This window comes from Zingiber officinale, chromosome 8A, assembly GCF_018446385.1.
Source record: "Zingiber officinale cultivar Zhangliang chromosome 8A, Zo_v1.1, whole genome shotgun sequence".
NCBI lineage: Eukaryota > Viridiplantae > Streptophyta > Magnoliopsida > Zingiberales > Zingiberaceae > Zingiber > Zingiber officinale.
The window spans coordinates 17,651,754-17,666,651 of record NC_056000.1 but is presented as its reverse complement, the minus strand read 5'-3'; the positions used below and the strand labels follow the sequence as shown (position 1 = coordinate 17,666,651).

General features: G+C 44.3%; 1 protein-coding gene and 1 pseudogene across 2 annotated transcripts; one reads left to right on the top strand and one right to left on the bottom strand.

The window, feature by feature from the left end:
- Positions 1-5,299: 5,299 nt before the first annotated feature.
- Positions 5,300-8,741, bottom strand: LOC122011533. Of its 2 annotated transcripts, XR_006119961.1 has the most exons (7): positions 8,551-8,741; positions 8,206-8,273; positions 8,094-8,123; positions 7,828-8,016; positions 7,140-7,737; positions 6,860-7,054; positions 5,300-5,512 (listed from the first exon to the last, which is right to left on the bottom strand). XR_006119961.1 is itself a non-coding variant. In XM_042567921.1 (6 exons), the coding sequence occupies exons 1-6, from the start codon at positions 8,644-8,646 to the stop codon at positions 6,926-6,928; spliced, it is 1,110 nt and encodes a 369-aa protein (XP_042423855.1). In that variant the 5' UTR covers positions 8,647-8,741; the 3' UTR covers positions 6,702-6,925. The 2 variants fall into 2 exon arrangements, 1 of the variants encoding a protein (XP_042423855.1); XM_042567921.1 differs by lacking the exon at positions 5,300-5,512 and having other exon boundaries at positions 6,702-7,054.
- A 3,139-nt stretch (positions 8,742-11,880) lies between these two features.
- Positions 11,881-14,880, top strand: LOC122012842 (annotated as a pseudogene).
- The last annotated feature ends 18 nt before the right edge of the window (positions 14,881-14,898 follow it).

Here is a 14,898-nt window from a genome sequence, read left to right as displayed (position 1 = left end):
TTCTCAGCTTCCAGACAGGATCAAATTGGCGCCGTCTGTGGGAACGCGCCTGATCTGGAACGTGAAGATGGACGATGCCGGAGAGTTCTGCTATCCTCATGTCCTAGGTCAGTCTTTCCGTTATCTGTTCTCGGTTAGTTATGTGATTTGTAGTAGTTCTTCGAGCCAAGGCCCCCGAGCCGTTCGGCCGGGAGGTTTATATCCGAGCCACAGGCTCGAAGACGAAGGCCCCCGAGCCGTTCGGCCGGGAGGTTTATATCCGAGCCACAGGCTCGATGACGAAGGCCCCCGAGCCGTTCGGCCGGGAGGTTTATATCCGAGCCACAGGCTCGAAGACGAAGGCCCCCGAGCCGTTCGGCCGGGAGGTTTATATTCGAGCCACAGGCTCGAAGACGAAGGCTCCCGAGCCGTTCGGCCGGGAGGTTTATATCCGAGCCACAGGCTCGAAGACGAAGGCCCCCGAGCCATTCGGCCGGGAGGTTGATATCCGAGCCACAGGCTCGATGACGAAGGCCCCCGAGCCGTTCGGCCGGGAGGTTTATATCCGAGCCACAGGCTCGAAGACGAAGGCCCCCGAGCCATTCGGCCGGGAGGTTTATATCCGAGCCACAGGCTCGAAGACGAAGGCCCCCGAGCCATTCGGCCGGGAGGTTTATATCCGAGCCAAGGGCTCGAAGACGAAGGCCCCGAGCCGTTCGGCCGGAGGTTTATCGAGCCACGTGCTCGAAGAAGGCCCCGAGCCATTCGGTAGGAGGTTTATGATCGAGCAGACCCCCGAGCCGTTCGGCCGGGAGGTTGATATCCGAGCCACAGGCTCGATGACGAAGGCCCCCGAGCCGTTCGGCCGGGAGGTTTATATCCGAGCCACAGGCTCGAAGACGAAGGCCCCCGAGCCATTCGGCCGGGAGGTTTATATCCGAGCCACAGGCTCGAAGACGAAGGCCCCCGAGCCATTCGGCCGGGAGGTTTATATCCGAGCCACAGGCTCGAAGACGAAGGCCCCCGAGCCGTTCGGCCGGGAGGTTTATATCCGAGCCACAGGCTCGAAGACGAAGGCCCCCGAGCCGTTCGGCCGGGAGGTTGATATCCGAGCCACACGCTCGAAGACGAAGGCCCCCGAGCCGTTCGGCCGGGAGGTTTATATCTGAGTCACAGACTCGAAGGCGAAGGCCTGAGCCGCTCGGCCAGGTACATTTTAGCTGAGTACTACCTCAGGGAGCGAAGGCCTGAGCCGCTCGGCCAGGTACATTTTAGCTGAGTACTACCTCAGGGAGCGAAGGCCTGAGCCAGGAGCGAGGCCAGGTACATTTAAGTTTTGATATGCGACACCTATTACGTCGCACACTTCAAGCGCATTTAAAGCCAGGTACATTTTAGCTGAGTACTACCTCAGGGAGCGAAGGCCTGAGCCGCTCGGCCAGGTACATTTTAGCTGAGTACTACCTCAGGGAGCGAAGGCCTGAGCCGCTCGGCCAGGTACATTTTAGCTGAGTACTACCTCAGGGAGCGAAGGCCTGAGCCGCTCGGCCAGATACATTTTAGCTGAGTACTACCTCAGGGAGCGAAGGCCTGAGCCGCTCGGCCAGGTACATTTTAGCTGAGTACCGAAGGCCCCCGAGCCATTCGGCCGAAAGGTTATTATCCGAGCCAAGCGCTCGAAGACGAAGGCCCTCGAGCCGTTCGGCTGGGAGGTTTATATCCGAGCCACAGGCTCGAAGACGAAGGCCCCCGAGCCGTTCGGCCGGGAGGTTGATATCCGAGCCACACGCTCAAAGACGAAGGCCCCCGAGCCGTTCGGCCGGGAGGTTTATATCTGAGTCACAGAATCGAAGGCGAAGGCCTGAGCCGCTCGGCCAGGTACATTTTAGCTAAGTATTACCTCAGGGAGCGAAGGCCTGAGCCGCTCGGCCAGGTACATTTTAGCTGAGTACTACCTCAGGGAGCGAAGGCCTGAGCCGCTCGGCCAGGTACATTTTAGCTGAGTACTACCTCAGGGAGCGAAGGCCTGAGCCGCTCGGCCAGGTACATTTTAGCTGAGTACTACCTCAGGGAGCGAAGGCCTGAGCCGCTCGGCCAGGTACATTTTAGCTGAGTACCGAAGGACCCCGAGCCGTTCGACCGAAAGGTTATTATCCGAGCCAAGCGCTCGAAGCCGAAGGCCCCCGAGCCGTTCGGGCGGGAGGACCAGTATATCATACATCTATCTCCCCCGTTTGGGGTCGAGTAGCCGTCGCGAGCATCTATCTCCCCCGTTCGGGGTTGAGCAGTCCTCGCCCGCCCTACATCCATCCGATCGATCGACATCATTTCGGTCGTACGCGCGGCATCGTCCGCTAGGCATTTATCCGACCGATCGACATCATTCCGGTCGTACGCGAGGCATCGCCCGCCCGGCATCTATCCGATCGATCAACATCATTCCAGTCGCACGCGCGGTATCGTCCGCCCGGCAGTTATCCGACCGATCGACATCATTCCGGTCGCATGCGCGGTAGCGTCCGCCCGGCAGTTATCCGACCGATCGACATCATTCCGGTCGCACACGCGATATCGTCCGCCCGGCATTTATCCGACCGATCGGCGTCATTTCGATCGCTCGCACGACAGCGTTCGTCTAGCATCTATCCATCCGATCGACTGCACTTCGATCATCCGGTCGGTATCTTCATGGTCGCGTACTAGGCATCGCTCGTCCGCTCGGTCTACCTGTTGTCCAGCGTGTTGTTCGGTCTGCTATGCTTGCACTCGTCATGCGCTTGTTGTTTTGTCGCTCATTTGATGTTTTGTCGTTCGCTCGGCCTCGGGCCGATTATCGACTTGATCCACTCGGCTTGATTACTATCTCTTTCTACACCAATATTATAGCGACCGCTCGAGCGACATTATATTATTGGTTCAGCGATTTGGCTTTGACATCGAGAGTGGTTCAATTCTCTGCATTAGACTGTCCAGTCAGTCGGACTCACGCCTCCTTCGACTAGACTTGAAGGGGAGGCTTGTGATGCGGATAGTGTTGGGGGCAGAGAGGGAATAAGGAGGAAAAGAAAGGGCAATTTGGTCTTTTGGGAGGTTAAGGGTTTGTATTGAAAAAGCAGGCACGGTTCAACAGGGGAAGGAGTTTTTTTCGGGCGCTGGCTTTCTCCGCCGCCAGCCAAGGAGAAGCTTGGGCGCCCTTCGCCGCCATCCTCGAGCATCGGTGGCTGTTCATAGTCTCCCTTCTTCCTCCTCCTCTCCTGCTGCTCACCGACTCCATCGTCGATCGCCACTGTCTTCGCCGTCTCTATCACAACGTGCATAGCCCGCCGCTGGTAGCTTCCTCACGAGCTGTGTGCCGCCGCTTCACGCACGCAGCCGCTCCGGGCGTCGCCTTCCTTCTCCTCTCCCTCCGGCCGCAAGCACCTCCTCTTCTCCTCCTCGTGGTGCCGCCACCGGACGGGCACGACGCCGCCTCCGGCGGCCGGCGCTGCCTCCAACGGCCGGCGCCGCCTCCTGCGGCCTTCGCCTCCTCCTACGGTCGTCGCCGCCTCCTTTCCCGGCCGCTGCCACCTTCTCTCGCAGCCACTGCCGCTGCCTCCAGCAGGCGCTACTACCTCCGGCGGGTGCTGCCGCCCCCGGCGGCCATCACCGCTGCCTCACGCCGCCTCCGGCGGCTACGGATGCCACTGCCGAGGCCCCCAGCGGACAGCGACATTTCTTCCAGCAGCGCCACAGCGCCTCCGGCGGACAGCGCCTCCGGCGTCCAGCGCCGTCACCTCCGGCAGCCCGATGTGGATCCGGCCATCGTGCTGTTGTATTTCATTCTTCGTACCATTATTATGCTTGTGAGTCATTCGTATTATCCGGCTTGTGTGCCGTGTGCCGGCCTGTGAGCCGCTGTATTGTTCCGGGCCGCTATGGCTCGATTAGTGACACGACCAGCTCATCCATCCTTCCGAGGGCGCCCCCCTGGGCCAGGGTAAGTTCTCGTACTTGGTATCGGTTCATTTTATTGTCATATTATTATGCGGTTACTTATATGTCTGTGGGATTCGCCTCGAGCACCGAGGTACCAGAGACCGGGGGAACCCGGTCGCTGGATACAGGTACAGTTGACCGGAGGAGGACTTCTGACGATCTGATCAACGTCGAGGACAGATCATCGACCGGGTCATGGGGATGTGGTTAACCTTCCAGACACGTCACACCGACAGGTTCGTCTTCTCAGCTTCCAGACAGGATCAGACACCATAGCTTGTTTCTACATCATATTTTTGATCTATATAGGAGCAACTAGTAACTTCATTGCTAAAGATAAGACAATTAATAGATGAGAGTGATAATATAAATTGATATTCTTATAAATTGACAATGCCGGGCACGCCACTGCTCGACGCCAGCATCGGGCACAAAGTTCTCAGTGTCGGTCGAGCACTGCCGGGCAGGGTGCAGTGATGCTCGGCATCGACAGCCATGGCGAAATAAGAAAATGGGAGAGGGAGAGGGAAACACTTGCACGCCGGAGGGGAGATCGCCGATCGTCAGAAGAGGAGAGTATGTCGGAGGAGGAGATCGCCGATAACCTCATAACATGATCGCCCAAGGAAAGATCCGGAGAGGTGAACCTTAATATCTTCCCAAATTTAGTGACGAATATTAATTATCCGTCAATATTAGCATTAGAATATTTAGTCGGTTGCTAATTTCGATGACAAAATAAGTTATTTGTCGCTATATCTAGATAATAAATTAAAAACCTCCGGCTAAATAGCGACGGATATTGCGTTATCCATCACTACTAGTGACGGTCTTTAATAATCCGTAGCTAATGTATGATTTGGTTCTGTTCATTTCGATTACACCCCTAACAAAAGGGTGCTATGTAGGTTCCATGGTTCGGCAAGCAGGCGAAACGATAATTTTCTTCCTACTTTGGCGAGAGAGCAAAGGTGGCGACCCAACAGGAGTAAACAAGTTTCATTAATTAAATAAATTGCCTGCTATTCAATTTGATTGATTTATTTATTTTTGTTTACTCAAACAAACATGTAACTCTTACTAATCTGAATATGGAATTTATTGACAGATCGTCAATTGTTAAATAACGTCCCCAATGAAATCGACAAAATTTTTGTATCACAATTTATCACCGCATCTACGCAAATGCAATACTAACACAGTTCTTTCAACTCACGCTTATAGAACTTGCTTAGCCATTATGAGACGACACAGTGCCTTGAAACAAGGCAAGACTCGAAGGTGCCTTGGTATCCAAACAGGGAAATGGAAATATAGAATGATGAATCCTTCTCAATTCACTCCATACGGAATGTACACTTAGCTGCCATTATATCCACTCAAGCATTTGAAAAGTACATAATCCCAAGACTTCAACAAGAAAAACCAATATGATATCAAAATATATGGGAAAGTCACATGTTTCGCCCAAGGTATGATGACTAAGGTGGTGGAAGGAATCATAGCTCAGAGGGATCTATATACAATTGAAGCACCATATCCATCCATTGCATTTTACCTGTTAAAAGAACAAGAAATTGTACTCAATAGAAACGAATTCTCAAGTGCATCAGTTTAAAGATTCACTTTAAATTTTTTTAGCTTGCAAGATTCACCCAAGCACTGCCGATTGAAAAAGCTTATGTTCACTGTTAGTATTTGAGAAGTCAGAAAACATAAGAGGTGAATCGACACATAAAACGTGGTACCGCCAACTTAGCAGGCCCTCACAATTGCCCCACGCCATTGGGAGGGAGTTCAGCACAGACCCAAATTAGCAAGTGCATGGCAGGGCTCCGCATTTGACCCCCCGATCACTACAGTTATTATCCCATGCACTTATCAACTAAGCTAGCCCGGGGACCAAGAGGTGAATAGACACATGGACTATGTTCACTTGGCTCAATTAGTTAGAGGTAGAAAATATCTTGGAGCATATATACCATTCAAATGAGACCTGTTTGTGATTGGTATTGATTAGGTGATGAAGTAAAAAAAGGATACATCATTCACTTAGCTCAATTACTAATACAAAGCTAGTATCACTATAAAACATACCATGGAGTATATGTGTGAGGATACATCATTCAAATGAGAGAATGTTTTTGATTGGTATTGTATAGGAGATGAAGTAAAAAGGGTAACGAAGGCAAAGATGTGAGGGGTACATTAGGAGTTTGTTGTTCTAAGCATGTAATTATAGAAAGATAAAATGAATCAATTAGTTCAAAAAAAAATACAGCGGTCCTTTTGGCTCACTTAATTTGTGCTCAGATATATAATCAAAAAGGCCCTCACTATCAAGTGTGTGATAACCTGCTACCTAGCCTTTCCCTTGAAGGGAGTGGCAATACTACATGACTCGAACAGAAACATAAGAATATCAATATTGCAGAGAAATTAACTTAAAAAGGAAAAGAAAGAGGCTCAGAATCAATCAGATAAATATTTCTTAAGCTATGTTATTTCATCATCATCATATCATTTTTCTGCCCGTATTACCCAATCACCCGTTATCTCTTTCTCTGAAAAAAGAGTTAGGAAACAACATAACTATTCTCACCTCTCTCCTTACTATTTTTTTCTTCTACAGTCAAGTCCATTACTAACTATTTTTCTATCTCTTCAAAATATGCAAGTTGTGATCGTAATATGGACATGGAATAGAGGGAAAAAGAAATTGCATTCTTAGTATGATGAACAATACAGGATTTCCTTTCCAGGTCTCAGGAAAAAATCAGCTTATTGCAATTGAAGTTTACTTAGCATAGTCTAACATTCATCTCAAATGGGTTGTTGATTCCATCAATAATTTGTATGTAAAAATAAATAGTTAACTCATTTCATAATAGTTAACTAGGAATACCTAGTTTATGTGTTTAGTTTCGAAGATCTGGGATATAGCAGCTTGCCTCTAATAATATTTTCTTTGTTAAACAGAGACAAATTTACTTCTTTCAGCACCAGCAACGACTGTCTGTTTTGTCACAGCTACATTTGTTTGTGATTTTGGTTTGTTGAACCCACTTGCAGGCTTCCTAATTTTGTTTGAACCTAAAACCTGCAAAATATTATAAAGATAAAAAGATGGTTGAAAATGGTTAATATGCAAGTAAAGATGGTGATATGGAACCTAATACTATAACCTTGGATTTTGATTCTTTGCAGACAATTTTAGCACTACTTGCTATAGTTTGATGCTGCAAATGTTGAACTCTATGTTTACTCTTCTTTTCATGCACCTTTGGTAGACTAGCTAGTGACTTCTTACTTTCATTGTCCCTTCCATTTTTTGCTGAATTAGTAGAATGAGCATTCTCAAGTACGCTTCCAAGGCTGTTAGAAGAACCAACACTGGATTTGCCAGATGAAGAATTGAGCTTGTGCAAGAGATCTTCAGTCTTGTTTCTTTCTTTTCTGGAGCATAATGTCTTCCTATTGCCTGTCAAGTTTGGCTGGATAGCACTGCTAGTTTTGCAGGCTATCCTCAAAGTTCCTCTCTTAGGAGTGCTTCTTGTAAATCCAACACTCACCTTGGATCTTAAATTCTGATACTTAGACATGGCAGTGCTTGATGGGGCCTTTCCAGATATGATATTCGTTTCAGTAATGGAGATTTCGTTATCAGTCAGTAAGCACTCAGATGGCGTTCTTGATAATGAACATATCGTGATTGTGCTTCTTGAGGTCTCATGAGCAAGATCTTTCTTTATTTCTGTCTGCAAACTTGTTGCACCCAATTTCCTAGGGCGTTAAACAATCATCAAATTAAAAAATCTGTGAAAACATTCAGAAACATCTTCATTAGGATAATGTATCACGGTATACTAATACCTAACAGGGTGTTGTTTAGCAGTGGACTCGCGCGTACTCTCCAACCACTTTCTGCTCTTGTAATGCTTGCCTCTAGATCGCGAGACAGAGTCGGGAACCTCAGGAGAGTGGCATCGCAAATTATGCAATCTCTCTTTATCTTTGCCATGGAGGTATTTCTTCAGTTTCTGAGATGACATTTGATGGAACCTGAAACAAATGCACTGTTAACTCAGTAGGAATCCATGGCAAAACTGAGTATAACCTTAGATATGAAGGAAGCTTACGAATGTGATACCAAAAACCAAGCACTGTCACTGCCAACACCAAAACAGGTAGAGTTAATCATACAGATAATAGATGATAATGGTGAAATAAACTTAGAATTAGACCGCTCACATGTCTTCTTGGTCCATGAATGGAGCTTCCATTGTAAGGTCTGCCCACATTGGGGCTTCGATTTCTTCCTGGAATACATTGCTAACCGTGAAAATTTGTAAAAGCAGAATAAAACATAGACCAATGATGCAAGACCTAGAGCTTCTGTCCCGATCAAAATGGCACACAAAAAAAAAAACATGATCTTGTGATTCCAAGCCTAGTGTTTAGCAAAAAATAGTCAGATAAATGCAGGATGCTTTTAGAAAAACTTTATGATGTCAAATCAAAATCCAATCCCAATCAATCCAAGAAACGATACGCATTGAAATCACAGAGTCGATGATAAGGCTCAGAGGTTCGCACCAAAAACGCCCAGTGATCGATGGCATCACTGTTGTTGCATTGGATCACCGCTGCCTTAGCAACAGAAGATCTTCCCTTCTCCGCCTTCAGACCCATCTCTTCCAGCTCTCCTGCCCTCCACTTCGCTCTCTGCTCTCTAGCTGCCTTCGACGCACACCGGACCGTTCGGATTTGGGAAGGCGACTCGAATTCAAAGAAAAAACGCAACAACCTAGCACGTGTAAGTCATGTGAGTGTTACCCATCTCGCCGATGGATCGGTTAGCCCTCAAGGATATCGAAGGGATGGATACAATCCAAAAAAAATCCGTATAAATATACTGTATGCGGACATGTCGTAAGTTTACTCTTACACCCTTAAAGTTTTGGCATTTTACTTATGAATTTTTAAATCTATAAAAAAAAAAAATTGTGCAAGCTCATTATAAAGTATATACTTTCAAGTAACACTACTAATAAATTCTTAGGATTCTCCTTGTTTGATAAACATCAAATTTTTAAATAGTTTAAATTTATCGATCAATTTGAACAAAATTGATCGATAGATCTAAAGAAATTTGAATCACTTCAAATTAAAATCTACGTCTTATGAAAATTTTTTCGATAAATTTATTTTATTAGATATGAATTTGATAGTATAAATTAAGAACGATAAAATTTATAATTGGTAAAGTAAAAATTTAAAGATGCATTCATAATTTAATTCATTGGTCTCAATTTATGCTATTAAATTTAGATAGGTGTCAATGCATTAAAAAAAAATTAGAGTATATTAATTTTAATTTGAAACGATTGAAAATTCTCTAAGTCAGTATATGATTTAGGAATATAGTATATGATTTAGGTATTATAAAAAGTGAGTAATAATACCAAAAATTACATGAATCAGTAAATTGTTGTAAAATTTTGAACATCTTATCGCAACACACCTTTAATGTCAATGCTATATCAAAAACGGTCCAATATTATTTTTTATTTTTATTATGCTATAAAAATAACGTGCTCCCATTGTCCTATTTTATTCATTTATATTTCAAACTAGACCAGACCACACTCAAATCTCACACTCGATGCGAATTTCAAGCGATAATAAAACGTATAATTAAGTAGACGATTGGTCCTTGGGATTATTTAGAACGGTGAGCGACCTCCCCAGCAACTGCCGCTTTCTCTTCTCGATGAAATCCATCGCCCTCTGGTTTATGTCCGAGATCGCCTTCGAAAGCTTGGCCGGCGGATGACTCTCTTTCGCCTCCCTCTTCGACGGTGCTGTCTTCTTGAGAACCTCGACTTGGATCTCCTCACGCTTCTCCTTAATGGTCACGGACTTCTTCGCGGTCGCCTTCTTCGAACCGCTCTCCGGCGAGGCCTCCCCCTGCACCTCGACCAGGCGCCCGTGGATGATGACCGGAACCCGCTTGTCCTCTTCTAGCTGCACGCTTCGGGAGAAGGTGTCGGCGAGGAAGCGACGGAGCCTCTGCCAGATGCCTGGTGGCGGCGGCGGCGGCGCCGTTCTGTGTCTCCTTGCTTCCATGATCGAGAAGCAGACGCAGTTGTGGACAGCAAAAACAGAGTTGTATTTGAAGACTCAAGGCAGAGATTGATGGAAAAGAACGAGCGAATCCACCTTCCGTGAAGAATCCATTCCTTTAATTTGCTCTGCAGCTGAACCAAAGAATTCACCGTTCTTTCCGTAAAAGATTTGGCATATGATTCCACGCTTCTCATGCTTCCAGCTACTGAGGCATCTCTGTTTCTGAAAGCCTCTATTTTTTTAAGGATGGATTGTTCTTTTTACCGTGAATTAAATTTAATAGAGTTTTTTTAATTCCATAAAAAGTTATTCCTTGATTTGATTGCTCTGCATTAACCGAGAGCTTTTCCTTTTTCATCATCGAGCCTCCAGGCGAGGGTGCTGTATTTTCCGATCCATCGTCACTGAAACGGTAGGGGATTCCACTCCAAGAACATCACCTTTCTTTCGCCGTGCGGATGCTCTGTTATCCGCTCTGTATCGTCATTAATTAATTTCACTGAAAGTCTGAAGCATAAGAGGATTTCTTTCCTACAACATTACCTTTCTTTTCCTCTGATTCAAGAACCTTTCTTTCCGGAGAGTCGACGGGAACCTTCACAGGAGAAGCCAAGTTTGCTGCGAGCTCAAATGGTAACAGCAACTCGGGAATCTTCTCCTCTCGCATAACTGGTTTGTCAAACTGTAGAAGCCGTGGAGGAGGAAGCGTAAGAGCCTTGGGTAGATGCCGAGAGAATGAGATTGCTCTTCTTCATTCTTGTTGGGCGTTTGAGTTACTCTTCAACTATGTGGCGTATGGACATGGAATTCTTATTTAAGTGGAACCGTTCCTGAAAGAAAGGAAGTTTTTTTTTTATATATCTTAGTGACCGCTAAGAAATTTCAATAAGGTCAGCAATGAAATATGACATCAGATAATTAAGTTGGAGAGCATCTATCGTTCAAGTAATATTAAAATAATAGATTAATAATGTTATAAAAATAAATTTAAAAAAAAATTGGAAAATGTCTAGGATCCATGTTTCTACCTGGGCAGCTGGGCCTGCCCATCAGAGGCTCCTATCTTCTGCAGATAGGGTTATAAATAAATCAAACGGAATTGAATTTTAGGGTGTTTAAATTTATTTGATAAGATAATCGAATTGAGTCGAGTCGAACTTAAAATGAATCAAGATTTTCAAATGAGTGTTCAAACTTGGTTTGGTTTATTTTTTATGAGTTTGAGTTTGTTTGAAACTTGGCTTGAGCTTGGTTCGCTTAGATGTTATCAAACTTTCAATTTAAGATTGGCTTGAGCTTGATTCGAGCTTGGCTTAAGCTTGACTTGAGTTTGGTTCGTTTAGATGTTATCAAGTTTTCGATTCAACTTACTTGAATGTTTGAAATTTTTAATTATTTGATTGGTTATTAAAATTGATAATTTAAATTTATTTATTTATTTTATTGTTTATTTAGTATATTTAAAAGATTTTTATTAATAAATATGGTTCATGAATAATGTTCACAAATATTATTCACGAAAATTAACGAGCTGAACATATATATGTTCAAGCTTGTTTGTTTAATTTAACGAATTATTTAAACTTATTTATTTAATTAATCTTATATATATTAAACGAACATAAATAAATTTTTTATTAAATCGAACACAGAAAATCAAACTCGTTCCTCAACATTTGATTCATTTATAGTGCTAACTGCGGGTCGTGCATTTAACACTGACCACCAATCGCGTCAAGGGTACAATTGGTGCCACGTGAATGGATACGTGTTAACGTTATCTTTATCTGATGGTCTTCACTTCTCCCGTTCGACACCCTCTCGGCCCCTCTTCTACTTCACTCGCGATGGCGGTGTACATGTCCGCCGCCACGGCGGCAACAGCAACGACCCACTCCCGCTCCCTTATCCAATGCGGCGCCTCCTCCTCGGCTTCGTTATTGTCGATCCGGAAGAACTCGGCCATCCGCTGTGTGAGCACCGCTGCTGAGGGCGAGAAGACGGGCGGGAAGGTCGCGACGGTGAAGAATGGAGGGGACGAGCTGGTGATATGCCGTGTTCTCAACGGAATGTGGCAGACCAGCGGTGGGTGGGGTCCGATCGACCGCGACGACGCCGTCGAGGCCATGCTCCGCTACGCGGATGCCGGCCTCTCCACCTTTGACATGGCCGACCACTGTAAACCCTCGCCGATGAGCTCGTTTTTTCCTCATGAGCGACAGTATATGTTGCATAATAGATTTTTTGATAAAAAAAAATTGTATCTTGATGATTTTTTTTGGTCGGCAGATGGGCCTGCTGAGGATTTGTATGGTATTTTTATCAACAGGGTTCGCCGGGAACGTCCGCCGGAGCTTCTTGAGGAGGTTAGAGGGTGAGTACACTCTCTTCCGGTGTTTGAAATTTATTGTAGGATTAGCTTTCTAAACTCTCTCTAATTTAGAGTTGGATGCATGATTGGAAGAATCTTTTAGGGAGTAAAAGGATCCTGTGTATGACTGTTATTCTTTTACTCACCACTGAATTCATTCTTTGAGGGAATTAAATTCTTAGTAGACAACTGAAGAATTTAGCGTAAACCTTGTATGCAATTCTTACACCATGTTTGGCTCACAAAATGGAATTGACGGGGAATATAATAGGTTTTCTTGAGGAATGAAATATAAACGGAATACACAGTTTGGTTCAAGGAATGGAATAGATATTCCATTCTCATTCCTCTATTTTTGCAGGCAAATAATAGGTACGAGACATATATGACTATGAAGAATATTTCATAGGTTTGAAGAGCTATAAACCATTTAGGCATAAGCACAAGCAATTATGTACTAAAATGAAATAATTAGGTTTCATGTCAGAATTGGAATTGTTAGCGCTATCTTTTGAACCAAAGATGAGAGTTGTTCCATCATAATTTATTAGAAATCCAATAGTTATTTTTATAACCAAGTATGTCATGAGGAACTTTTCTGGATGTAATGTGACGCATTTTCAGATTGTGCAATGGATCCTCTGCCTTCATATTTTCTGTCAAAAAGATAGACTTAGGTATCTTACTATCAGACGATCCTTATTCCTACGTTATGTTATGAATATGTATGTCTTCACAATCAACAGTAAAAATCTCCATGCTGGAGTTGCAATGTTTGTTTACATATTGTGACTCAGGGATCATTTTGCCACAGGCTCACCAAATGGGTACCTCCTCCAGTCAAAATGACAAGCAGCTATGTGCGAGAGAACATCAACATCTCACGGAAGAGGATGGATGTTTCTTGCCTTGACATGCTTCAATTTCACTGGTACAACCTTCTTCCTTTCACAATTAAATGTATGGTCTCCCCCTAATCAAAGTTTTATATGTTTTAATAAAATATGGTGGTAAGCTATTGGGGCCAGCGATTTGTTGTCATTCAAAATATTGATATTCTCATTTATTTTGCATTATAGTCACTATCTAGTCATTTAGTAGTTCATACTTGATCATCCCTTGTCGTCGAAAGACCACTTTATTCTTTGTCTGCTGTCGCCACAAGGTTTGATTTGACTGTACTTTCTTGTAAGACAGGTGGGATTACTCTAACCCTGGGTATCTTGATGCTCTAAAACACCTAACTGACCTTAAGGAAGAAGGTAGGATCAAATTTCTTTATGCTTCCTTTACCCTTTTTCTTCCACTTGTAACCTATTCTTGAGACTTTTCTTTGCTATGACTAATTGAAAGTTGTCAACTTTCTGACTTTCACATGCCCCGATGTCGACTGTTTTGTAGGTAAAATTAAAACCGTTGCCTTGACAAATTTTGATACCGAACGCTTGCACACAATATTGGAAAATGGAATACCAGTAGTTAGCAACCAGGTAAACAATTTAGAATGAATTAGTGAAGAACAAGGCTCAATGAAACAACATTTGTTTATTTTGATAAATCTAAACAAATTTCTCAGTAGTTTGAGATACAAGTATCTGGAATGTTTTCAGGTGCAACATTCTGTGGTGGACATGCGCCCTCAGCAGAGAATGGCTGAACTTTGTCAACTAACTGGCGTGAAACTCATAACGTCTCTCGTTTTCTCACTTGCATTCTTATATTACTCGAACAATTTGAACATTAGGATTTTGAGATTTTTGTGGTGCAGATATGGGACTGTAATGGGTGGTCTTCTATCAGAGAAATTTCTGGATACTAATGTGTCAATTCCTTTTGCTGGTCCTCCTTTGAATACACCATCTTTGCAAAAGTACAAAAGGGTATGTTTGGCGAATGTGGTGGTTGATATATAAGCACCTTTCTATGTGAAGGGTGAAAAGGTTTTCAATGATTCAGAAATTATTGAATGCATATTTTCTTGGATATGTGATAGATGGTCGATGCGTGGGGAGGATGGAGTCTGTTCCAAACTTTGCTTCGAACTTTGAAGAAAGTGGCTTCTAAACATGGGGTCTCAATTCCTACTGTCGCTGTGCGTTACATACTAAATCAGGTAATGACATCAATATATGTACTTCTGATACTAGAAGCATGATATGTTCTTGTTTGCGCTTGCAGCCATCAGTCGCTGGATCCATGATAGGTGTTAGGCTTGGCCTATCGGAGCACATTCATGACACCAACGCGATATTATCACTTGTATTGGATGAAGAAGACATGAACAGCATCAGCCAAGTATCATCAAATGGGAGGGATCTGCTTAAAGTAATCGGTGACTGTGGTGATGAGTACCGACGAACATAAACACATTGGCCTAATTATAGACACACTATTCGTGAAAATTTAAACTCTCCACTTTATGCTTATTGAAGGGGTTCACATAA